The 27,500-nt window shown below is 38.0% G+C and overlaps 2 protein-coding genes across 14 annotated transcripts in view; one reads left to right on the top strand and one right to left on the bottom strand.

Annotated features, from left to right (window-relative positions):
* LOC138012528 (GATOR2 complex protein WDR24-like) overlaps positions 1-989 on the top strand; it is a 25,767-nt gene extending 24,778 nt beyond the window's left edge. For all 4 annotated transcript variants that reach the window (XM_068859322.1, XM_068859321.1, XM_068859323.1 and 1 more), the window contains one exon: positions 1-989. This exon is cut by the window's left edge and continues 494 nt beyond it. The gene's annotated coding sequence lies outside the window, so the exon portion shown is untranslated.
* On the bottom strand, positions 672-26,447 carry LOC138012527 (serine-rich adhesin for platelets-like). 10 transcript variants are annotated; one of them, XR_011125048.1, is made up of 15 exons: positions 26,297-26,446; positions 25,856-25,965; positions 22,279-22,693; positions 21,528-21,647; positions 18,485-18,562; positions 17,529-17,644; positions 17,039-17,282; positions 16,732-16,954; positions 12,078-12,143; positions 11,207-11,379; positions 8,617-9,415; positions 3,470-7,422; positions 3,050-3,152; positions 987-1,769; positions 672-939 (listed from the first exon to the last, which is right to left on the bottom strand). XR_011125048.1 is itself a non-coding variant. In XM_068859316.1 (14 exons), exons 2-13 carry the CDS (start codon positions 25,921-25,923, stop codon positions 3,060-3,062), a joined length of 6,348 nt encoding a protein of 2,115 aa, XP_068715417.1. In that variant the 5' UTR covers positions 25,924-25,965; positions 26,297-26,446; the 3' UTR covers positions 672-1,769; positions 3,050-3,059. The 10 variants fall into 10 exon arrangements, 5 of the variants coding, with proteins under 5 accessions (XP_068715417.1, XP_068715418.1, XP_068715421.1 ...); XR_011125051.1 differs by lacking the exon at positions 12,078-12,143 and having other exon boundaries at positions 26,297-26,447; XR_011125049.1 differs by lacking the exons at positions 25,856-25,965; positions 26,297-26,446 and adding an exon at positions 25,316-25,603.
* Between the last annotated feature and the right edge of the window lie 1,053 nt (positions 26,448-27,500).

The raw sequence follows: 27,500 nt of genomic DNA, 5'->3' as shown, positions 1-27,500 counted from the left end.
AAAAAAAACCAAGGATTTTTTGGTAATGGTTTATCACTGAGATGTTTTCACGTGCAATTTGTAGTCTTTGACCAAAAAAAGTTATTTTGTATTCAGGGTTTTCGTTTGAGGCTGGACGTTATTGATGCCAATATTTGAAGGGTTGTTTTATTTTTTTACCAACTTTTTGAAGAGAATTTGATTGAAATCCAGCCTTGCCTGGGAAGCTGATTCTTGGGTTCCAGAAACATTGGAAACAGCGTTTTTGAGTCTTATGTTTTAAAAATTTCCTTGGCGGGTATGCGTATGCCCCCAGATCCCCCTAGGAAGCTCGCTCCTTGCGGCGCCAAAAATATCACGTCCACACAAAACTGTCGAAAACCCTGTTATATTGTATTTTGTATTGCACGAGTACTTAATAATATAGATGAAATTATCGTAATTAATGCGAAGGAAACGCAGGCGTGTCAAGCAAAAATTGCGCCACCCGGGATTCATTTAATTGGCCATCTGAGACTTTCTTTGATCACTGACCAATCAGGATGTTTGGTTTGTTACCTGGAAACTGCATTTCTCTTAGCCAATAAGAGTGGAGAAATTTGTCCACGTATATGCTATTAAGGATATTTTAAAACAAATGTAAAGAATAATTTGCAGAAGGTCAATATCAGAACGTGACATTCGAAAATTCATCAGCCCTTTATTCTTTTTAATAGCAGAAAATAGTTATTTAACATTTCCAGAAAAAGTAAACGATTATTTCACAAGTAACAAAATTAAACTATTTGGCGCTAACAGACCAATTTCGATATATTAAAATTCAGTTCTAAACAAATGGCATGATCTCGAGGCTCTGGGGATTTGTATGAGTTTATTTCCCAGAGCCTCGAGATGCCTTTTGTTTAGGACTGAATTTTAATATGTCGAAAGTGGGCTATTGTTCGAATTGTATTTCTAGTTCTGCTAGTTACTGACGTCCCTAATAAATTACAAGAATTAACAAAAACTTATTTTGCTTTTGTACCTATTCATTTGTACCTTATTGCCCTGAGGGCCTCAAGTCATGTTCACTGTATCACACAAAAACACTTTTCGAAGTCTTGATTATGGCTACTGTAGCAGAATGTACGAAGACACTATTTGCTTTCATTGTACAACAATATATTCCAAAAACAAGATTATTAAATATATATATTTCCCTTAACTACTGCATCCATACTGTCAGCAATGTTTCAAGTCTTAATCATTTTTACCTATTTAACAGCATGTATGAAGACATCACTTCCTTTAAACAAGAATGTAGCAGAATGTATGAAGACACTATTTGCCTTCATTGTACCACTACATATTCCAAACACAAGATTATTAAATATATATTTCCCTTAACTACTGCATCCATACTGTCAGCAATGTTTCAAGTCTTAATCATTTTTACCTATTTAACAGCATGTATGAAGACATCATTTCCTTTCTTGAAACAATAACACCATATTCCTTTCCAAAACAAGATTCTTAAATATTTTTCCCCCTCAAGTCTAGAATTATATCTTATTCATTGAAGTAAACAATCTTTATGTACAAAAGCATGCTAACCATGTTTCCATCTTTTGGAGACAAGGTGTGCATGTCCTTTCCCCCCATCTCGTGATTTTGTTGCAAAAATGCTTCAGTATTGACTTTCCGCCCTGTTTTAATCATACTGCTAAAAATACTACCATTTATATATTCGTTGCATAGTCTAATTCACAACCTAGTGTAAGTGACTTTGTTGGCCCAATGGTCCTTCTCGCCTGCAACAATTAATTAAAGTGAAGAACATTCAGTATATACAAGATGAAATTAACGTTTATGGAACTATTCAGGAGAAACAATAATTGAAATAAAAACAAGAGTGGAAAAGCAACTGGAATGATAAAGACAGTTCACCCCTATTTAAACAAAAGCGTGGTGGAATTCATTGAACACTGGACAAGACGACCGAACATAAATCCTATGGATGATCAGACTAATCCCTGAACTCAGACTGCTGACTACTAGCAAGTTTTGTTTGATAAACAAAGACGCAGCTTAAGTGTCTTGGAATCTACTGGCCTGCGAAGTCTTGTGTGACAAAATTGAAGACTTATCGAAAAAAATATCCCGAAATTCGAGTCCCTTGATTTCTAAAACTGCCATTGGTCACAAAAAAGTCACTCCCGTTCAGAAATGCAAGTACTTGGATGCACGACAAATTTTGATGTCCAGCACGAATTGACCTTTTTGCAGATACGGCCGCCATTTTGATTTCTGTTGTTTCAAATAGCTATAAGGGGGATGCACAGGGGGCAAATACATATTAATTTGCCCCCTGAGCATCCCATAATGTCTTTAGAAACAACAGAAATCAAAATGGCCGCCGTATCTGCAAAAAGGTCTATTTTTTCCTCCCTTAACGTTTACCATTTATCAACAAAAACCGAAATCAAATGGTACAGCTCATTTCACCGGAAAGTTCCGAAAAATATGGAAATCCTCAGACTTATTCCTCTTTTCCTGTTCTAACCGAAATGACCGGAAAATTCCGGTACCATTTGTCAACTCCCACTCGACCCGGTTCACCTCGGCTTTCGACCGCCGCCGCCGCCGCCATTTTGATTTGTTATTGTTTTCTTCCAGCCGCGAGAGACTCGGGCCTGGCGAAATGCCACACCATTACGAGCACTCCAATCCAACCGGATTTTCCGTGCAAATGGTTAACGCCCCCTTTTTCCAACCTTTTAAAGTTAGTTTACATGAAGCTGGCCACCTTTACTTGAGGAGCAGAGTTTAGGGGAAATTGTGATGTTAACTGTATTCGAGTAATGGGGATCTGGGAATGACGAGAGTACCTAAGGGCACTTTGTGACACTTAAAATAACATTCACCTCTGGACGTATCCCTTTTAATTTCGAAATTACTGTGCTCAATAGAGGATGCAGTGTGTGCACGTAAATAAATCAGTCTTAATCAGCCAAGAATCAGGCACAGCTTGAACAAAAAAGAGAAGAGAATTTTTTATCCTAGTGGCACTTCAATAAAGCAGTACTATTACCATCACAGGTTCACTTCTTTTCTCTTAATGCTTTCAAGGCTGCCACCATTCCTTGAGGCACCACAGACGTGTCAGTCTTTACTTCCTTCACAATAAAATGGAACTGAAAGAAAGAAAATGCGATGTCCAAACTGAGCTGAGCGCAAAATGGGTGGTCATCTTTCCTTTTTGAAATTTAAAAAACTGGTTAAAGTGGCCCTGCACTAAGAGTGAATGAGCGCGTTTTTACTCACGAGATCATCAGCGATCCATTTTTAACAGACAAAAGAAAGTTTGCATGATAAATGTAGCACAGGACCCAACATGACCGCCGTGACGTCACACAAAATCTTTCACGGGAAGACATGACATCCATCTATCAAAAGTACGAAAACCCCTTAGAGAGTAATGCTAGAATCCTTAAGAGAATTATGTTCGTACCTGTGCAGCCGCGGTACTTGTCTTAGGCGGCTGTTTGCCATCAGAGCCCTGAATTATGTAAGCAGGCAATGAATGCCGCTTGGATGGATCTTCCTTTGCTGTTTTTGTTCTCAATGTAACTGTTGGTAGCGGGTCTGCTTCTTTTTGGTCTTGCTCGTTTTCTGTGGTTGACCTGAAGGTCAAAGGTTTATTGGCAGCTGGTAGGAATGATTTTGATTTAGTTTCTGATGGCCGTGCTGCTTGTAGTTTTACACTAACTTCCTTAGCCGGGGACACTGGCATCTCATGTGTTTTGCTGTTGATGCCTTTGGGTTCCCCTTGCTTAGTATCCACGGATATTATTAGCTGAAGTGGTTTTGCAGTAGAATGAGGTAAATCTGGGTTCCTCGGTTTGTCCTCTTCTCTACTGGTGTGTTTCCGGGATGTATTTCCTGTCCTTTCCACGTCGGATGCTTGAATTGCAGCTCGCTTCTTCACGTCGGCCCAACTTCCCCCCGTTTTAATTAGAGGCTTCGGACCTGTAGTCAAGATCTGGAATTTGGAGCTATCGACAACTGCAGACAGTGGTCTCCGTTGGGCTCTATTTCCTCCTACTGAAGCACGCATAATTTGATCACGAATTGACGCTGAGCTTTGGACGTTCGCAAAACGACTCTGAGAGCCAGGGCTATTTTCATCCTTTTTGAGCAGGTTATCACTGGAAGATATTTGTGATTCAGAGGAGTTCATCAAATGCACGTTTTCGCTTTTCGATGGACAAGGCTCCGTTTTCTTCAGCAAAGAATTGTTATTGGGATCAGTTAATGCAATTTGATATGAAAACGATTCTTTGACGTCAGGGGATTTCTTGGGAGCGTTTTCTTGTTCCAAGGAAATGTTCTCCGATGATTCGTCGGGCGACCTCCTTTCTATGGTGTAAGAACTCTTGCTCACACCCACACCAGTGGCGTTTGTGGATGGCGAGACGGAAGCGCCCACGGTTGAAGTGACATTAAAAGAAACTGGGCGCGCAACTTTATTTGCCTGTTCATCAAATGAAACTGGTTTAAATGCTGTTGTCCACATTATTGATCTCTTGGGGTTGTTGGTATTCATCTTTGGCCCCACCCAACCTCCTGACCTCTCCTCAGTGGAGACTCCACTTCGTTTTAGTAATGAATCACCAGGCCTTGGCGGAGCTTCTGGTTTTGTTTCAGGTTGGTGCACTCTATCTGCTGCTTTTGCTGCAGATGAAATAAAGTTGAGATCCGATGCCAGATCTGAGTAGCGCCTGAGAGGTGGAACAGTGAGTGGTGGTGGCTTGGGTAACTGTATTGGCTCCACTGTGCTTACAGTCTCAACAGGAGACGAAGGTAGAGAGGATGATGACTCGTCTGTGTAGTCAGACAAATTAGAATCCCTTACCGATTGCCTCGTCTCTGGAAATGTCTCACTTGTACAGTTCAAAGCCATTCCAGATGGCATGGTCATTGGAGTTTGAAGCTCTGAAGACACTTTCACGAGTTTTGTTTGTGCCTGTGGTTCACCACCACCACTGGTATCATTCACACTACCATCACCTTGTAATTCAGTTTGGGTTGAACACGTCTGAAAAGCTACAGTTTCCTTGTCTCCAACTGGCACGGAGAAGTCACCAGAAATCTTCGATTCCTCACTAAGCGATATTCCAGACTCCGTTGATCTGTCACTGTATAACTCTGTGGGTGAGGGTAAAGTGGACGACCGGGGCGTGGTGGTGGGGGGTGAAGAAGAAGGAGGGCGGGGTTGGACATGGACTTGTTCAACAGACGACAAATCCAGTCGCAAATCTGAGTCAACGTCTATACGTACTGCATAACTCTCAGGACGAGAGACTTGTGGTTCTGCGGCAAGAACAGACTCCCATTCCTGTCTTACATCATTTGTAACATCCTTCATTGAACCTTCTTCACTGTTTACCTCAAGTGACTCCTGTGCTTTTGTGGTCTGGACCCGTATTACCTTCTTGGTAGAGTTAGTTTGAACAGGAAGTTCCTCATATGCTTCGGGGCGTTTGTTTGTATCTCCAGGTGTGGGTAACGCCTCCTTGTCAAGCTCTTGAAACATCCCTTCCAAATCTCTTAGTCTGTCATGTGAAGAGCGCATTGGTTTTACTTCAGGAGTGACTAAGGCTTCTACAACAACACCTTCCTCTCGTACTTTCACATTATTTTCAGATGTGTCCTTGAAAGATTCAGACTTCAGATAATTAAGTACCTGGGAACTCTCTTGCTCCTCTTGTTGTAGCTGTGCAATTGGTGATTCTTCGACGTCAAGCGACCTTTGATTACCTGGTTTAGCTTGAAAAACTGGTTTTACCGGCTCATTCTCTCGCATTCCTTTCGTACCTTCTAAAGGTGTATGAAGTCGCGAAGGTACAGACTGAGGGACATCAACTTTTGACCGTCTGACAGATGTAACTGGATTGGTTCTCGTCTCCGGTTGTTCATCCTTACGGTGTGGTTCGGGTTTTCCAGGTATGACCTGTTTCCCTGGTCGTATACCCTCTGTAGGTTCCGTACCTGAGGATGTAAGATGTGCTTCGTTTTCAAATTTCCTTCCACGGACAACTGTTACAGTACTAATTGTTGACTCAGGATTTTCCGCTTTAATCTTCTCGATTGGTTTCACAAGCAATTTTGATTGCTCCTTATCTATAGATGGTTCTTTCCTGACTCTTATTGGTTTGGGTCGTATTTCTGGTTTTTCTGACTGAAGATTCTGTTTCAGCTGAACGGCTTGAGGTTCAATAACAGACTCTTGACTCTCAATTTCAACTGCCCGTGGCTGTCCTTCTGTTAATTCAGACTTGATTTTCTTGGCACCTGGTTCAAAAGTTTCAGATTGTTGCTCCTGTTTTGTGTATGAATTAATTGCGTCGTGAGCAATTTGAACTTCAGTTTCTCTGACAATCTCGACTGCCTTGGCTTTTGGTTCAGGATTTAGTGGCCAAATAATTTGCATTTGTTCTTCTCTCTTGATGCTACCTTTTCCAACATCAGTGTCCGTCAAATCTAAAATTGGCTCCGCATTGATAGGTTCTTTATTCTCCTCACCGGATAAACCGCTTGATAATTCACATCCCGAAATATCACTGACCACAACATTGACTTCTGTTTGTTTTCGTGACTGGACAACACTCTCGGGTTTTGCTTCTGGTATATAACCCCGGGTAAAAGATGTATCGTTACCAAGGTCACCCAATTTTATCTTATCTTTACTGATGATCATCCCAAGGTCTGAGTCTGCTTCCTGTGATAATGTCTGCAGCCTTAAAGTGGTATTCAAAGGCGCTTGACCTTGCTTCAACCATGGAATCGAATTTTCACTGGGATTAAGCTTTTTCGGCGGCTTTGCCTGCTCAGTTTCTTGTTCTCTATCAAACCCATCAAGGGATTCAACCGTTGGGTTCGCGAACTGACAGGGTGGGGTGATAGGACGTGTCGAGGCAAAATCCAAAGGTGGTGGAATTGCACTTATGCCATCTAAACTTGACCCTGAATCGGGATCATCCCAGCTTTGTATAGAGTCATTTTGTAATTGATCCCCCTGAGGAGTTCTCGTAAGACCCTCTGAGCTCTGGTCGAATCCTGAATCATGATCTTTTGTGTTTCCACTGTTCTGGCTTGTTTTTGTCGCCACTGTTTCTATCAAGGACGCTGGCATAGAATTTAGACCAGGTTTTATGTCCTCGTGAAGATCTTTCTTGATTGAGGTCGTAACATGCTCCTCCTGGGAAATGGTCTCATTTGACGAACATTCCGAGTAAAGAGGAGGTGGTGGAACCACAGGAAATGATGCATGTTCATGAACAGTTCCAAGAACTGACATCCTGTCACTTGGCTCTATCTGCATTTCCTCTTTTCCTGAGATTTGACGCGGTGAAGGAATCAAGTATTTATCAAAGTCTACAAAGCCATTCACTTGAGCGTCTCCTAAACGAAAGAATAAAGAAAAGGGAAAATAATTAAATATTTTTAACAACCTTATTTGAGGGAGTCAAGATCATAGCAAACTTAAAGGGATCCTCCACTAAAGCCCTGGTCTGAAATTGTTAAAAGGTGAGCGGGAAAAATGCGGTTATATGTACTACTGTTAGCAACATTATTAGCCCTGATAATCAACAACCGTGATGAAAAATCGGAAACCAGATGTGATTAAAATCCCCAAAGAATGGGGAATTCCGACTGTTGACATCAGAACTGACAGTCAGGAGGGCTCATGAAATTACACCAATACCTAAGCAATCTCCCTTCAGTGAATTCCTTATGAAATACCTAACATTCACTATTTTCCCATTCCCATAAATGCAATATGATTTAGGGGTTCTTTACATAAAAAACAATACAAGTTAAGTACTCTTGGGACTGTATCATACTTCAGTGAACTGGATATCCATTGTTTTAATGCAAATAACCCCCCCCCCCCTCTCACCCAAATGAACTGTATTATGGGATTTGTGAAAAAGGCCAATAGGGCATAAAGGAGGAGTTGAAAATCCTCGACAATTTTAACAGGTGTTTCTTTAAATTAATTTTATCTTTTCGCTTCATCACAAAATTTATTTGAGTTCAATAATTGGATTTGTGACTGATTATGATTGTAATATAATATAGTCTTTTTTACGAAAACTGGCTCCCTTTGCTGCCACGTATTGTTCATTAAAGACCACATTCTCGTCCCCAGAGGCCGGGATTCTTTTGGTCAGCACCAAGAATAACGACTTCTTGCCGGTTTCAAAATATGTGCAGGCCATGCGAGGGTCTATTTTGGTAACCGTTGACGGCTAATAATTGTTTCAAATTTCTGAGATTGCGCAGACAAGCCGGAACCAGCCAGAGGTCGATATTGTTGGTGCTGAATGAGAGAATCGTGGCCTCTGGGGACGAGAATGTAAAGACCATTATTATCACTAGCCTACCTTAGTTGATAAAAAGAAAAAGGCATTATACACACTTCCATAACAACTTAATCGTTGCACATTTCCACAAGTGTTTAGTGTAATGTTTTAGAGATTGAATAATTTAACAGTAAATTGTCAAAATAAGGTAGTATTCTTGTAAAAGAAAAGTTCCTCAAAAATAATAATTGTAGAATGGAACAACAAGTACAAAGGAAACTTTGGTCACCTTCAAGAAAGCCTGCTTCAAATTCTGTCAAAGGTTCCACAGGGGTATCACACTCATCCAGAGGGGGTGGCATTTCATCGGGTGGTGGAGGAGGGATGAAAATGGGAGAGACACCCCTCCAGTCAATATTCCCATCTTGCTCGTCTTGGTCATTACCACGTTGCACCCCCAGATCAAGAGAGAATGAACGCTTCTTCAATGATGCCTTGATTTCTTTTGTTCTATCCGTGCTGTAAACAGATCCTTCACATTTTGAATCTCCACTATCTGTGGAACCTTTAAGGGGCGGCTTTGGTGGAGCTGGCCGAGTTGGGCGTGGAGGGGCGGGTCTTTTCTTTTGGCTTGATTTTGCTTGAGCATCATTTGTAGTTGCAGGAATTACTAAACCCAAAGAGTTGGCTCCAATTGCTGGGCTTGGCTTTTTAGGTGCAACTCCAGAAACAACAGCTTGAGAGTCTGTTTTACTTTCTGCAAATAATGCCTTTGGAAATGCTGGACGCGGTGGGGGTGGTGGAGCAGCCCTTCGTTTAACCTTATTGTCTGGTGTTGAGGTCTTGATGTTGCTGGTGCCGGGAGAAATTTCTGATTTGGTGGAAAAACTCAATTCTGGAGTAGAAGCATAAATGCCATCTTTTTTTATTGGACTAAAACTCTGATCGTTTAGGCTTCCATTATGCAACTCAATGGGTGGCTTCTTGGGAAGAGTTGATGATTTTGCAACATATGGCTTTGGAAATGTTGGAGGCTTCTTTGCTGCAAGCCCACCACTGGAATTTCGATCAGCAGGTGACTGTAAATTCTAGCCAAAAGAACAAAAAAAATGAAGGAGATAATAATATTATCACTCGGGATACCTAAAGGTATACCGAGTTTTAAAATGGGTTTGAAAACCAGAAGTACAGAGAAATGCACAATAGAATTAGGACACAGGGAATTCATTGGTTAAAACCTATGTGTGATAACCACTGGGGAGAGGTTACCGTAGTAAATGAAAATATAAACATCTTTCAGATGCAAAACAAACTTGTGAACACACGAACCTAAAATCTCGCAAAGGGTAAACATTACGAGCACAAAAGCGAATGAAAGGTTCCTAAATAAGAAATTTATACACCTCAGTGATATTGGCGTAAACTGACCAAAACGTTCGATTGTTGCAAAATCCACGTTATCTCTATCTTTGTTAATTGGTTTTGTTGGAAATGCCTGAAATTTCTTTTTCTTTCAGCTGTTCTTTGCACGAGCATTATTCGCGGAAGTCTGACTGGTACAAAACACCAGCCACAGGTCACAAGTCATTGTTTTACCAATACAGAAAGTATCCTAAACATTCATAAAAGGTTTAACCTTAGACCTTAAAACTTTTTTAGGCATAATTAGGCCTTAGGTTAGCTTCTATGAATGTTTAGGATACTTTCTGTATTGGTAAAACAATGACCTGTAACCTGTGACCTGTACCTGCCGGCAGATGTCAATTTTTTAATTGTTTCATGGTCTTCATTTTAGCAACCTAGAGGGAGGTCACAGCATTATTCACAACACTGTTAATTTCGAAACTTTGCAGCTGGTTGCCTCTGTACCTTGTAAGAGGAGGGTTAAATTTTACTTGGCCACATTTATTACAAGACTGGTTTTCACAAGTTTTCTCTCTTGCTTCGGTAGTGTTTCACTCTCCCTTGGCAAACTGGTGTCACTTTGTATGTCCCCCCTGCATTGAGTAGACTTACGTATTTTCGATCCAACAACCTGCACCAAATCAAACTACTACTTTTGCTTAATGACCTATTGATTTTATTTGTAAACACTAAGCGATGTTCATGAACCAATATGTTATCCGTTGTCAGGAGCCCTCCAGATTTCAATTGGCTGCAGAAAAATGTACGTCTTTTGTTCGATACTCAGCAAATTTGAACATCGCTTTAGTCTATTCAATCCTTGAAGTTTGTTTCTAACTTTTTTAAAATGTATCACCCTTAAACCCTAACCCAAAACCACAACATGATAATCTGAGTAAACGCTTTAAAGAGAGTCTTGTTCAATAGTTCAATTCATTACATAAAATAGGGTTTCTTCAACAGTGTCATGACTGTCTCTAAATGTGCTTTGGTGTGATTCACACAAAATGCCGATACAGATAATTATAGTGCATGCTGTTCAAGCAGTAACTGGTCTACTTTTGACACAGTAAGTTTGTAAGTTAAAGCCTGTTAACTGGGCAATTTAAATGAAAAATACAATCCAACACCTCAGCCAAATTGGCAAAAGTATCATGCTAGCTAGCCAACAACACCATATATGAGAATAATCAATACGCTTTCAAGCAATACATGTAACTACCGTAGAATTCCGAAAGTAACAGCCCCCGTTACTTTCGGATTTTGCAGGCAAAAGGGGGCGCTACTTTCGGGTAGCCGTTATTTTCGGGGCGCCGCCACTTTCGGAATTCTACGGTAACAATATTTAACAATTTATAGCTTGTGCTTGATATGTGGTGTAATGTGAAGTACACACCAGGCATTGGAATATCATATCAGGAGAATAACATAATTCAGTGTACCTCCATTACAATAATCATAACAGCATTATCTACCTCGGTTCCTGGCGCTGGCCCATCCTGCTCCATAAACACATCGCCTCCTCCATTGTCAACAAGTGCATCTAAAGATTTGCTTCTCTTCCAAGTGAATCCATTCTCTTTGTCTTCCCCAGAGATTGTTGACGAAGAGTCAGACTCAGAATCAACTCCACTGCTCCTTCTAAATTCTGTCAAAGTGTGGAACAGACCCAAAAACAGTGACCATGACCTGAACTGTTTCATACCAAAGGTTAACCATGCATACCCCTCTTAGGTTGGTAGGTAAAGTCTGCTATGAGCCTAGAAGGCCCATCAGGCCGGCGCTTATCTCCGGCTTCTGTAGCATGAAGCGACTAGGAGCATTTCTACTCCCCCTGGATGGGATGCCAGTCCACCGCAGGGTTACCCCCAGCATTAAATTCACTGGTGCCCATTTATACAACTGGGTGGAGAGAGGCACCGTGAGAGTGGCCGGGGACATTATGTTGTGTTCTTGGGCAAGACATACCCCTCTTACCTAAACTACAATTTCAGATGCATTCATTAATAATGTTTGATGACCTATTGTCTTTTTCTTGATTGTACTATGTAGCATAATAACTGTGAAGCACAGCTGCAGTTTGTATGCCTCTTGGGGTTCTTGTTGTAATTGCAAAAAGCTGTCAACACAAACAGTAATATGGACAAAACCAATAGAAATGAAAAAGTTACTTGACCACACCTCTGTGATCATTCAACAACATTATACCATGCTTACATACAGGATCATCCAGGCAGATCACAATGTTACAAGTCAGCAGGGTAGTGAATATCTTCTAAGAAAGTCACGTCAACACATGTTTTTCTGATTACAAGCAGTGGATGAATTAAGTGTTAGAGTACTCACTGATGTTATCTGGGCTGTTAGATGGAGAATCATCATCAGTTATTGATGACCTGGATATATTACGTCCTAAAAATTAATGGCATTAAGGGAATGAGTATGTTAGCCACCTAAATATGACAGGATATGTTGACTTTCTTGTAAAATGCACCTATAGGTACTTGAAGGATGAAACTTTGAAGGTGAAGTTGGTTTAGTAGGAACAAAAACATCACTTTCATTTCTCCATACAAGCCTGCAAATAACTTTTTGCTGTAAGCCTGTCATATGTCAGGCCAGGGACAAAGTTTGACCTGACATGCAGCCTCCACACTAATTAAGTGGGATGCCTGTGGCAGAACACTTTATAAATTGCCCGGCATCTCATTTTCATTGCCTTGTTTTCCCATTTTTTAATTTTTAACGGCTTTTTCAAATGGTTCAAATCCCTTGCATTGACTGTAGCTGTTAGCAGCCAAAACCTGGTAGCCTGCTACATGTATTTGACTGACAGGAAAATCCTTGTGTTTCGTGATTTAAAGTGGTACTACGACCAAAAAAAATTTTGTTTTTCCTTTGGATTTCAAAACTATGTTAACTAAACACTAACTCACCCAAGTTTAAAGTTCTTATTTTAAAAAGACACCTGTTTATTTTAGCTGGAATTTTCTTATTCATTGGTCCGCCATTACTAACTTCAAAATCTTGAGAGAGCTGGGTCGCGGAGAAAATGACGTCAAACACTCACTAGTTTAAGAATGCAATGCGTGTGTACGTGGCCTAATTAATATGCAGCACGGGAGTTTCGGGCTTTCAGACTTTTCAACTTGTGTTTTGCATATATAATAAATTGCGTTTACACACTGAAATTTTAAGCTAGTGAGTAAATGACGTCATTTTCTCTAGATCCAACCCTCTTAGGTCCAATCGGCCAACTTTGAACGTGAGTAATGGCCGACCATGAAATCCAAAACTTACACTCAAAATAAACAGCATTTGGATAAAACTCAAAGCTCAAAATTTTGCCAGTATAAGGTGTTAAGCGAACACGCTTTCAAAATCAGAAAAAAAAAAGGAAATGATTTTTTGATCATAGTACCACTTTAAAGAGCATGATTGGAATCACATGCAAGGTCTTACATGTATGAGGTAAATTAAATCACTTAATGTTAAATCAAGATTCACGTGGGAAGACACCACTGTTGCTATTCAAATTATTCTTCATAATGTGAATGTATGAAATATTCATGTGCATGTGTATTTTCCCGAAGTGAATTACTGACAGAAAATCTTAGGAGCATGGAAATTATGCGACATGTTTATGATGCACAGTGTTCATTTTAATCAAACTGGAACAAAAACATTGTTTAAGATGGGCTGAATTATTTCACACTTTAATTCATAAAGCATTCTCCTCCAGCAATCATTTTATACATTGATTTTGTCTACTAAATTCAGCTCACTAGTGACATTTTCTTCTTTTACATTAAACAGTGTTTAAAATTTAAAGAGATGCTGTTGTTATTTAATCAACAAATGTCATTAGAGTTTTCATCGAAGCGATCATGACTTGACTGGAGAAGGAAACATTTTTGACATTGTAATTTGAGCAAAATAAAAATTGGCATCTAGATGGTTTCCACAGTGATATCATCAAATTACAAAATGAAAATAGTGAGCTCTGCCAAATTTTTATCTAAATCTGGTCATAAATTTCTGGGACACATGATGCCATACATCAGTTCACCTTTTACCCCCTTTCAAAGTTGTAGAAGAAAAAAAACTATTTATTGTTTCCATGAATGCCCAAAGTTGTTGTGCAATCAACATTGATATGGGGGAAAGGGGTTGTATTATGGGTCAGTGTGACCATCTTTTTGGCTGGGATTGTAGAAATAAATCTTTTTTCCAGTTCTGTAATGTCTTTTGTTTTGAAGATTTCTCAATTGTCACCTTGTGTCACACCATGATACAGAGATGGTTGAAAAACATGTTTCTTCCTATGATTCTTAGCCTGCGTAGCAAGCATTCCTTTTCGACTAAAAGAGCTTCGAAACGATTTTCCGCAAACTGGCCGCGCGGAAGTTGGGGCAAGAGACTGAGGGAACGCTTGCAAGAAGACCCCCTATTTTTGAAAGACCCGTTCGCCCACGAACGGGGGCTTCTGATTGGTGCGGCACACTCACAATGATTGACAGGTGACAAATTCTGGAGCAAAATATTTCTCCTAAGTTCTAGCGTGACAAAGGCAATGGTGGAAGATGTGGAAGGTTTTGAATCGTGTGTCGAAGCTGAGCGAATCGGGTCTCGGGTTTTATATTGAAAAGGAAAAAAGAACTGTCAATGCGCCATCTCTTTAACTCTATAGATGTAATGGCCGTTTTGCCAAAAGGATTCGGAAAAAATGTTTGTCATGATGTGCGGAGTGCGAAATAAAAGAAGTTAAAACGAAGAACCGGCTTATCGAGTATCATCGTGATTTCTCCATTTCAAAGCATAATACGCGATCAAGTAAGTGGTTGAGGTGAATTCTATGGGAATGACAGCCTGTAATTTAAGTGAAAATCTGGACTGCTTGGACAATATCCATCAAGGGAAATTCAATATTATTTGCGTGTCAGCTGAAGCCGCTATGGCGTTTCCGTAATTCATTAAAAGCAAAAGATTCGATCGTTATTTAACAAAACTTTGGCAGCGCTTATTGTCGACGAAAAGTTTGGACTGAACTGAAGTGAGCTTTTCGCTCGCTTGCAAAGGTACTTTATTTACGCAGGACGAATTAATAAAATGCCTGCGAACTATCAGAATCCACATGTTTCAGGATCAAGGAAATTCGTCAAATTCTCTGCGTACCTTGCCTGATGTAAGCTTGAGTCCTATATCATGGATTGAGACGATCTGAGACAAGATGAAGACAACTACGCAGCCTGTTAAATCTTCTCTTAATTATTGTGCGGCTCCTCTGTAAAGTTATTCGATTTTTTAAAGCACTTTTACGCGCTATTTCATCTACGATTTCGTGACGATTTGACCAAAAACATACTGTGGATTATCAAACTAGCGAGGAGATTTGCCTGTAAATTTCCAGGAGATTTAGTACGATCCATTTCGTCAACCACTCTGCACCAACAAAATAGCCAGCAAGTCGCACTGAAATCGTCGTTAGTTTTAAACTTAAACCTATTTGAAAGGTTTCATGGTCAGCTTTGCTGGAGATTTGCATTTAACGGCCTTACTTACTACCCATCGAACTCTGTACGAGTTTATGTTTCTAAATTTCGTATTTTACGAGCGCACGGATTGCTTACAAGTTCTGAAAATTGGCTGTTGTTTTCGATAACTTCTATTCCAACCGCTCTGCAAATATCAGCTAGAATTTGCCCGTAAGTTTCTTTTCGACGGTTTCAACAAATTCTCAGAAGAAACATAACCAGTCGTACCCGGCTTAGAAAGCTGCCGTTACAAATTTAACACTTAAAATCACACTGGCAAATTCTGCGTTGATCACTCGGTGTTTCCTCTGTGCCTCGGTTTGTTTTGTCGGAAGCCAACATGTGTTAACATGGTTATCTTTTATTGGCTAATTTGTTAATAAGACGTCAATCAGCGTGTGTCAAGTCAACCATAAAAAGGTGGGCGTTTTTCAAAAATAGGGGGTCTTCTTGCAAGCGTTCCCTCAGTCTCTTGCCCCAGCTTTCGCGCGGCCAGTTAGCAGGAAATCGGTTCGAAGCTCTTCTGTCGAACAGGAACGCTTGCTACGCAGGCTATATGATTCTCAAAAGTTTGAACATTTCAAGTACATTACAAGATGTGTTCTTACACACGTATTTTTTATCTTGTGAGCAGAAAAAAAGCGCTTTCGTGGCAGAGAGTGAACTCCAGCTGTTTTTGTTCATTACTGGCCGCCATATTGGTTGACCACGGATGGTCCACCAACATGGTGCATCGTGTGAAATGCTTTGGTGCATTAATAACCACAAACTATGTACAGTACTGCACATACCAGAGAATGGGAGAGGTGGTTTATATATTTGTCATTACAACATTTCAAGTTGTTAAGGCTTCCTTTATTGAATGCATGGTTTCGGATTTGTTTTTTGTTGTGTGACAATAAAAATGATCTAAACATGCACATTAACTGCACAATGCTGTTTTGGCATTCGATTCTTATGTTGTTGCTTTCTTTTTTGGTCATTCTAGTCGAACAAAATACATTTGTACAAATTCTGAAATGTTTCAGCTTTCGTTTGTGCATATGCAACGTTACCTTTTTGAATTTAGTTATTGAAGAGGCAGTGAGGAATGTAATTTGAATCCCAGAAAATTCACTGTAAAACTGGTCATAAAATCTTATCAGTCCAATGAAAACACAAACAGCACACATTAGTGGAACAGTACCGTAGTTGATTCCACAGTACATTGCAGTGTTACTTAATTTAAATCAACGTAAACGAGTTTTTGGAAACACCTCATGCAAATTTTGAAATCTGAAAAGCATGAATATAGGCAGGAGTGTTTACATTTTTGGCGCAGCATTACAAGTACATGTATGACGACATGAAACCCATCCTGCAAATGAAAACAAATCAAATTGAAAAGAAGTGTTGCCAAATAAGACAAAACTACACGTACAAAAAACCCATTACTGTTTAATCGGGTTCAGTGTCACCGGCAATACCTCTTTTATCCATCAGCCTGATTTGATTGACCTCTAATTCACTCACTGTGCTGGCCATGCTTAGAAATTCATGCTTGAAATCAATGTACTGCAATGAGTGATGGCGAGGGTTTAATCTCTCACGAGTACAAACCCTCATCACCAACTGCTTCATGGTCATGTGCAGAGAAACTCTGTAAGATTTCTGTGTGCCAGTGGGAAGAAGGATTTCAAGACGTTTGCTCTGAAATGGAAAAGGGGAAATCAATAACTGTTTCGTTAAAGTTGATAATATTAATATTTAATGAATGATGTATGACTTGTTCACCTCTTCACCATCAAAGTCCAGCAAGTCATCTAAGGAGTCAGATTCAAGCTCTGAACTTCCTCTTCTGTTGTCTGACAATCCAATTCTTATAATAGATATCTCCCGGATCTTTAGTAGGCCAACAGCTGTTCCAGAGTCAAAAGTAACTTTTCTTCCACCAGTTCTTGGCACAGACAGTTGATGCTTTGCAGTATCGAGATTTTCTTTTTTACAAATCAGGTCAAAGAGTTCACTCATTGTTAACCTAAAACGTCCAAAGTGAGGTTAGTTTAAAATAAGTGTTTGATATGAATGTATTCATGCTACTCTTATAACTAAAAATTTAGAGTATATATTACTAACTAAACTTGGTTCATCTGTAAATATTATTGTTTTGTCAGTCTGATTTATGAGCAGTAAATTAACTTGCAGTTAGCAACTTTCAACATTTTCAAAAATGAAAAAAAAACTTTAATTAAGCCAATAACTAATGGTAGCCATATATACTTACAAGCCAGGAACAGACATTATTGTTGTTTGTTTGTCAGGCAACTTGATTATCAGTGACACTTTGGTGTGATGTATGTCACTTGATGACGTAGGATCTGACATCTGCTTTATAACAGCCTGTAAACAGAGATAATGATCAAGCCTAGTAAGCAATACACAGTCTTTATTTTGAGTGGTGTACAGTGTTTGTCTGCATTTCTATCATATTCAGGGCTGTCAACCCTCCCAGATAAACCAGGAGACTCCAAATTTTGGGCCATATCTCCTGGTCTCAAGATTACCGTCTGGAATCTCCCGATTTGTCATCAATTTTCTAGAGAGAATTGACTTTCACAACAATAAAATTTCTAATACTTTGTGTTGTTTGAGTTACTTTAACATAGATAATAACAAAATTCGAACTTTTCATAAACTCCAGTAAACCGTTCATTGCTATTTAAGCACTAAATAGAATGTGATTGCTCCAAAATAAATTAATCAAATTAAATGTTTCAATGCCAATATGTCATCTTTTTCGTGCATTTTTTTGACTTTTTTCCTAGATTGCATGAGGTCTTGTGTACTTTAGTCAAATCGTGGAGACTGAAGACGTTGATTGACTTTAGTTCGCTCAAGAAGGTGTTTTTAGGACTTGTAAAGACAAATGTAGCTGAAAAAATTGTAAAGATTCCCGATTTAAAAATGGAGTCAATAAGTAGTTTCTGCGAAAAAGACGTAATGCGAAATCACCAGAAATGACGTCACAAGCTTTATGACGTCATCTAGTACCCCATCCCTATCAATTCTCAATATTTGAAGACTTTAGGGATTGACAGCCTTACATATTTATACATCACATCTTGATGACATCTCAACTTTTGTGATAAAACACAAGTGCTGCAGCTGCTCATACTGCAACCAATCTCTACAAAAACATTGTGTGGGTAAGTAAGAGATCAAAGTTAAAAATCCCTGTACCTTTCTCTCAAGCTGCTGCTTCATGAGTTGGGCTGCTTTGGCTAAAGTTGATGCCATTCTCTTCACTGTATTGAAGAACTAAAGAGGCAGAAGTCATGCAATACAAGAATGTTCAAACATTGTCAAATATAAATAGATTGCATAATAACTGAAAGTAACATGTACATGGATAAAAATACTCTTCTAACAGCCTCTCTCAAAATTACAACTGTATTTCAAATGGCCATGCAGTTGACACAGTTTTGATGAAAACAAATTAGCGTATAGGTAAATAAGAACCACTCACACACGAGACATGCACATGAACTGTGTGTGGTACGTTTGTAACCTCTGAGTGACACATTAATCTCTGTATTCCCAGTCTGTGTAAACATTAGATAGATGAAACAAACCTTATTTACTCTCACCAAGCAAATAATAATCATTTAATTAACTCTCCCCCATGTGAGAGTGAGACATGGATTTTACTCTGGCGAATACCAAGAATATTTTACAAGCCAAGTGGGGGCACTGTGGGTGTGAATGGCCCGGGTTAAACTTGTACTTCACAGACATACCGTAAATTATCACTATGCTGTAAGTTTACCAATGAATTAATGAGCCAAGGGGCCATTTTGATTGTGCCTTCTCCTCAATGCATTTTACTTGCTTTTAATGAAGTAATCAAAGATATTTTATTCTCTTCAAGTTTATTAACAAGAATCCATGAGGTCCTCTTTTAATGAAGATAATAAAAACAATGACGCTGATTTAACATTGATTGTTAATAATACATGTATATTCAATTGTTGAATATCTTTATAAGCAAAGGTTTCATAAAACATAAACAAGTAAAAATCAGCGATAGGAAAGAACGATGTGTCAGAGACATTGTGACACCATTTTCAAGTTCAAATGCAATATTAAAAGATAAACCATCAGAAAATTTGCTCAAGATTAAAATGTACTTCTTATAATCAAATATGCAATATCATGCAAATAGTTTTGCTTGAATTGAGTCCAACTGGACCGACTTGAGAGATGGTGTTAATTCTGTAATTATCAGCAATACGTGCAATAAACAATCAAATTTATTCATGCACTTCTCAAGAATGGAAAAGAGTCTGTTTGGGTCTTTTGGGACCATACAGTACTAGTGTTTGTTAATGAAGTGTTTGCCAGTGAAATAGGACTGTTTAGTGTGTGGCAGCTATGCATTGGTGCAAGTGCCTGAGAGTATAGCCTACATAACTTGCACAAGTCACATTGAAATTTATAAACTACTGTCACGTGGTTGGTTAACAATAGGCAGTTTTTTTTTCACATGCACTTTTATCTCCCTGGATCTTATCACTGAGAAAAACCGGTTGAATGACTGTGTGGGTCTTCAGGCTCAGGTCTTTCAGCTACATGTGGACTACATCGGCCGAATCCTGGTCTTTGAAGGGCAGGACTACTCAGCCCATTGAGTTCTCTTTTGGGGCAGGTATTGGCTGTAGGTCTTCAACTTTAGAGGCAACAAATGACCTGACTGTAGAGTAATAAGGTGTTGTGGATATTTCAGCCAGGAGAACACTGCCCTCAGTTTTTGTTATTGATAAGATCCAGTTAGAGATAAAAGTGCATGAGAAAAAACCACCTATTGTTAACCAACAACCTGTAGTTTATAAATTTCAATGTGACTTGTGTGATGCACGTTATACAGGTTTAATACTCTCAGACACATGCACCAATGCATGGCTGAACACACTAGTTAGACAGTCCCCTTCCATTGGCAAACACTTCATTAAAGAACACTGTATTGTGCCAAAAGACCTTAATAGACACTTTTCCATTCTCAGGAAGTGCACGAAATGCTGCTAATTAGAGAATTGACCCATGAGAGTGACACTTAATAGATTTTACTCTCAAGACTGTCTAACGATTTTACTGGTCAAAAGGGGGTGTCCTAGGGAGTTTGAGGTGTGAATGGGTTAATCTCGAGTGAATTTTCTGACTGCTTATCTTATTGCACTTGAACTTGAAAATAGTGTCACGATGTCGCCAAAACGTTGTTCTTTCCTATCACTAATTTTTACTTGTCTTGAAAGCATACATGGCTTGGAGTGCTGTACTTTATTTAGCATTACATGAAAAGAAGAAACTGCTGGTCAAACATAATGACCCAAAATAGCAGTGATTTGATCAGATCAGTAACGTACAATTTAAGATTGAGCACACATGTAATAATTATTTAAACAGACCCAAAATCTGAACAAAGCTTCAACTGAAACATAAGGTAATACAAAAATCCACTTTCAGGATCACAAGAAGTTTTTCTGCAGGAAGAATAAAGTTACAGGCCATTATTTTTCTTAGTTCCTGGCTATTACCTATTAAATCCCTGTCATGAAATTAATATTTGTTTGAAGTCCTGGGCCCGGTTGTTCGGAAGCCAATTAACTTAATCCAGCATTAGTGTAAACATTAAATATTTTGTTTCATGTTTTCAACTTTTTGGTGAAAGTTTATTTTGCTTATTTTTGTTTTTCAACATTGACTTCTTGCAATGTAAAGTTTTGCTGAATATCAGCAATGCGGGAGTAGAGAAATAAACTCCTTGGTTAATTTTTAATATGGGATTAGCACTATATAATCAGCTTTTGAATAACCGGCCTCCCTTGTTATCAAATCCTGCATTACAACAGTAAATTATATACTGGTGATAAATCAATTTTTGCACACAAATATCAAGTTTAATACTTGCCCTGTGTAGGGTGTAAAACAGACAGCTTGTTGCTAAGCCTTCCTTTAGAAATGGAGACAACTCTCATTTGGCCGTTTCCAAAGTCAGTTGACATTTTGGTTTGTATGTTCTGAAAGTTATGCCTTTCAACAAAAACATGTAACTATTCACCTATTAGACCCAAATTCAGTAGATTTTTATAGCCTTCACTAGTTACTAAGTTAACAGTATTCCATGAATTAAGACAATATTGGTTTATTTGAGGTTCTATCAGTTTTTAAATGAAAACAATACCCAAAATGTTTCCCAATGCCTATCCAAACTATTCATGAAAATTACCTGCTCAGCTTGATCATCTTTCGAAAACCGCACACCAAATATGGATGAACCATCCTGCCACCTAACAAAGGTTGAATTTCTAGTGCAAGTTGTATTGCCCATGACTAGGTATTCCATAATCTAACAAAAAGAAGTAACATCATAAAGAATTCAAAGTCAACACTATTTTGTTGATATTCTATTAAAAAGGCAAATGGCTGCCTTGTTACATGTACATTAATTTTGTAGCTTCAGTGTCACTGAGTATTTTTTAGCTTAATTAAATCCAACAATAATTCTGGAAGCTTTACAAAGATAAAATTTCTAAATATTACTGGCATAAGATAAATTGCACAAAACTTAAATTTTTCAAGTTACATATATGCCTGACCCATTTCCTTACATGTACTTTAAGGTAATTTTGACTTTCTTTTAAAGACATTCAAGTAAATAGTTTGCACTATTAAACTTTACAATGATGCCAGAACAAACAAAACCTTAAAGCAAATATTTGTTTTTAAAATACCTTGGGAGTCCATTATAACCAAACTATACAGCAAAACGTTTGACAATAATGAAATTTTTAACATTTTGTCCTTTCTTTGGTACTAAATTGGGTAAAATCATGTAAAATTTTTAATATGAGAAAGCTTATGTTACATCTTAAAGAGATTATAACACCTTAAAGTTTTGATTCTACTACTTTTACCACATATCCAGAGGATGCTTGATTACTTTCATACAGTCAGATAAAAATTTCACATTTACTGACCCTTCTTGAGTTCTCAACAGCAATAATCTTGAAAGGCTTGTTGGGATTTTCATGGCCTTGCACAAAACAAACAGGAATAAATCCATCTACTTCCAGTTTCCACTCCTTCTCAGTACTGACATTTGTGTAAAGCATTGCATAGAATGTTGCTAACAGTGTTTCACCACTATATGCAAAGGATGACTTTTGATCTTCAACAACGTTTGCGTGAACTACACTTCTGGAATCATGATCCAAGTTTATGTTCTCACCAAGTTTTCTGAAACCCAAACCTTGTGGTTCATTTCGCTGTTCCTTTGTACGACTTGAAACACCAAAGGTTGGAAAAGCATCTTCCTCAACCTCTTCATCCAAAGAATCAACTTTTCTGATCTTCTGAGTTGGGGGTGGTGGTGGTGGTTTGGAAGAATGGAGCCTGTGAATATCATCAAAACATTTAATTGTCACATTCAACCTGGAAGCCATCTTGTTCACCAAGCAAACAATTCCATTTCCTAATAATATAACTGATGGAAACGTTTATTTCCTCACACAATCCTCAGGTGATAATGCATTGAATGTTGGACTTTGCTTCAACACAGTTTCCTGCTGTCTCAAAAAACTTGTTTTCACTTTTGTCCCTTGTACTGAAAATTTCAGCAAATCAGTTTTGGTCAGAAAGACAGGGTACACACAGATGGCAATCAAATAATTTAAGATAGGTGCAACAACAGAATGTGAACCAGTATCAAGCACACAACATCTAATGTTGTTATCTTGTTTGCAAGCCTCTAAAATGTACAATTTTTCTTATCATGAATTTGTATGGTACATCAAAATCATGAAAAGTTGTGATATCCTTGATGTGTAACTACACTAAGATTAAGAAAAGGTGCTAAATTGATGGTTAATCTATTATGAAGATAATAAGACAATCAAAGGCATACATCTAAATCAAATATAAGGAATGAAAGCATAGCTTCAAAAGTTATACAATTCTTAGAAAATGTTTTAATACAAGAAAGTCAAAAAGTCTCAAAGTTGTAATTCAAGTCTTAAAACATAAATCGGATTACACAAGGACAAGGGTAACAACAGTATCCTCTGATCCCTTTACACAATGGATGTAAAACTTTGATGCCAACATAACTGTGAATAGATGACTCGAAATTCTACAAGAAAACAGACAAAAATCCTCCGGTTTAAAATGTCAAGTATCTATCGAATTCTACAATTAAATATTACCATTTTTTCATCACAACTGAGTGCCGGCCTGATACTCTCTGACTTATGACACAGGAAGGAATTATTCAGCAATCATTCTAAAGACTAAAAGCTCAAAGATCTTAAAGAACAACATAACGCATGTCAACACTTGAAAGTGATATTTCATATTCAAGCCAAAAGACGGTTTCCCTGCATTTTTTGTTACCAAATCAGGTAAATATCAATAAAATGAGCCAGCACCAATATCATTCAACAAATTTTTTATTCTTGTACTTGGCATCATAAATCTCACAGGGTTTACCTATGTATGATATCTGCAACCTGGAAACATGCAAAATACGCTGTAGTTTTAGCATCAGATTTTTGGAATTACTTATTATTCTCAGAATTTGATGGTGAATGCAGCCATAATATTATAAATAATTCTTGTAAATTTGATGATCAGAACTTCTTTTATAGTATAGTCTGGGATTAGGCTCCTCTCTTATGGCTGAATAATATATCTAATCTTTTTATATTGCTCTCTCTTTCATCTCTTAAACTACACACCTATCATTCTTACTCTAGGTTAAATACAGGAGAGATAATGGAGGCTTGGGATTATTTTCTAAATCGCATGATTGTGCATAATTACTTTTGATTTGAGTATCCTGGGGAATTTGACAAATGAATTCTCAACCTCATCAAAAAATGAAGTTGAATTTAAGGAAAAACTGATTAATGTAATACCCATCAATAAACTGATTGATTGTCATTATTTTACTCTTACTTATTATTTTGGTAACTGGTAACCTAAAAAATAAAAAGGAAATTGAATTGAAAGCAATGTTAACTAATTTTCACATACCGGTATAAATTTATATACATTTTTAGATTCTCTAGGATTGTGTTTTTCCTATAGGTTTGTACCTGCAACATCTATTGTAATCATGAATAACATTCAAAACAGACAAAAAAAATTCAACAGCTAGCATTTTGCCTAATGCTTGCAGAAATCTTTGTCACAAACATTTATCACTGATCAGAACCTTTAAGCATGCACCCACACTTACATTGAAGTCCTTTCTACCCCATCTCCTGGGGCACTTCACTAATGCATTTGCAACACATCATGCATAATAAAAAAAGAATTACAAGAATTTTTAAAGCAGAATTAGATGACCCAGAAGAGACTTATTCCATTGCAATGTACATCTCTATAAATGGCAGGAATAGAGGCAAGATATGCACAAATTAAAAAAAAAGAAACAATTCCTTTAGTTAGCTTCTCTTAAGGTTTGGAAATTGAATAGCTTCTTTTCCATCTAGATTACCAAAACATGTCCAATACAATTCTCACAAAGGTCATACACCCCTTAAGGCATTACAAATACTTGAAATACTTCAACAACAACCAGCTGGGAGCATCTTGTTTTACTGAAGGCCATTAAGCTTAGTAACAAAACAGTCATACCTTGCCGGCTTTTTGGACCAAGTTCATGGTCTGCTGGACACATTTTGAATTGACAATAAATAATTGCACTCACGAGCTGCTGGGTTAGGAGCAGCATTTAACATCTACAGAATGCTAGTTTGTCCCTACATGTTTGCAATTTGCATAAAAAATAATTATTTTCATGAACAGCCACTTCCATTTCTTAGCCTCATAAATTGTACAAGATTTTTATTACATTTCTTTACTTGATCAGTGAAAAAAAAAAAGGTTACAAAACGATTACCTATACTTACAAATTCAAATACATTACAATATATACAAGACAATAAAAATAAAGGAGAAATCACGAAATTAGTATGTTATATGTGGTCACTCCACTATACTACGTACACTTACCAAATTGACCAAACTTTCAGACGATCACCTACTGAACTAAATTTGTGAGTTGCGTACATTTTCTTCTGCCTTCTGATCGCGATAAATAGGACTTTCAAGAACCTTTCAAAAACTACTCTAGGGAAATCCCAGATATAATTGCAGTTGCTAATAGATTTATTGTTCCTGCGTGATGCGACACGTACATTTGCGTCGCAAAAGCAACAAACACGATGAATGAAGTTACTTATATCGTCCAAAAAAAGGATATTGACGGACCACAAAGAAACCTCTTGGAAGCTACACGAGTGCGTGTTTAAATATTGGAAGTAAGGATAATTTTAAACCTCACAATGAAGCCTATATCACATAAGGCTAAAACCAGTAACTCCATTTGACGTAAAATTTAATTAAAGCATGAGCAAAATATATCGCACGCGCACGGCATTAAATTAATATCTACCTGTCATCACATTTCTCACACACCCTTTCTCCAACCGATCGACTGCCATTAGTTAACATGATCAGGTATTTTTGAGAGCAGAACAGAACAGAACTCACCTTCGAGGGGGTTCTACTAGTACCCCTGAAATAGAAGGGTCCATTTTAACGAGCGTCCACTGCTTCATTCATATCTCCTCGCTCAAGTTAATGCAATCCCTCCAGCTAAACTGAAAAAAACAAAGTTACAAGAATCTTTAAAATCCTCGGAGGTTTCTTACAAAGCCTATCAAAGTTAACTTCAGCATTTGCGACCGTGACATCATCACGTCAAAGGTCCGAACCGTCACTCTTCTAACTTTCGAGGAGTTACATACGAAAAACACCAAAAGTAAGTGTAAGACATCCTTCCCTGAGAAAACCTTTACAACCAGACCGTAAATTCAAAACCTATAAGCTTAATTAAGAAGACTTAATTGACCTAGCTACCTTCGACTGTACACTTGAGCTTAACTTAAATCATGTTTACAACTTGGAATCCAATTTTTAAAACTCTCACACCTTCCTTTTTGTCCATGCAGCCTTCAAAGATTCAGTGTTTTAAATTCGTTAGCATTGCCAAGAACGTTTTGCATATGCAACTCGCAATTCGTTTCCAGAAAAGTCCACAGTTCGGGGAGACCTATGAAATGAATGGGTCAACGAGCACTCAGTCCCTAGGGACAAGGCAAAAAGATGGGGGGTTAGGGTTAGGATCCTTAGGGGAGGGCACGGTCAATTTAAGCGTCACAACCACGAAAACTAATAAAACTTTTTAAATTTTTATTATGACTATAAAACGTCTGTACTTTTTGCGAAAATTAAACAAAACTCCATTCATATTGATATAAAATGTCTGAATATTAAATATATTCCTTTAAATTTGAACCAACATCTTCAGTGATTCATAGGGGCTGCATGTCTCTAAAGTGCAGTCCGGACTCTGCAGACCAGTAATCTGCAGACTAACCCTGACCCTTTTAGGTTAACAATGCTATCTGGAAAGTTCAGACTAATCATTTATTTCATGCATCATTTTTGGGTTAGGGTTAATCTGCAGATTTTTTGGAGTTGAAAAAACTGACCCCTAGTCCGATGGACTTATTATACCATTAATGCAATTTCAAGTGAGTACTATTGATCTTAAGCAGCATCACAATTAGTGCTAAGCCTAAACATACATTTAAAATGGCGTCGGTCACCAGTATTTAAGTCTAAGAACGCATTTTAAAAAGGTTAGCTTTTGATAATCGGTGTGATGGCTGATTACTTGATGAAAGTGAAGTTTGCAGAGTCCAGTCTGCACTTTGGCCTTGCTGGTCATGGCAGTGCAGTTCATTTTATGTAGTTTTACCAATCACTTGTCCCTACTCGCCATGCAAGTTACGTTAATACAAAAAAAATTCTTAAAACAACACAAATCAAATTTTTGTGACATTAACAGCAATACATCTTTGAAGAATTTGTTAGGCTGAACAGTTTTCAAAAATCCCAATTGCTATCCTTTTTTATTTTCAAATTTTTTTCATCTCTACCTCCTGTTGTATTTGCTGTTTCATTCAAACCTTCCCTCAATGTTTTAAGTAGTTATTTTACCGTTCGCTTTGTTTGGTTGCCAGTTACCAGTTGCTGAAATTGGCTAAATTTTGTGACACAGCCCCTTTAAATGAAGTACTTTCAGATGAAAAAGGGATGATTCACCTTCATCCCAAGCAAGCAAAAAGGG

Source organism: Montipora foliosa, chromosome 8, assembly GCF_036669935.1.
Source record: "Montipora foliosa isolate CH-2021 chromosome 8, ASM3666993v2, whole genome shotgun sequence".
Lineage (NCBI taxonomy): Eukaryota > Metazoa > Cnidaria > Anthozoa > Scleractinia > Acroporidae > Montipora > Montipora foliosa.
Note: the sequence above shows the minus strand (reverse complement) of the source record. Positions and strands in the feature narration are given on the sequence as shown.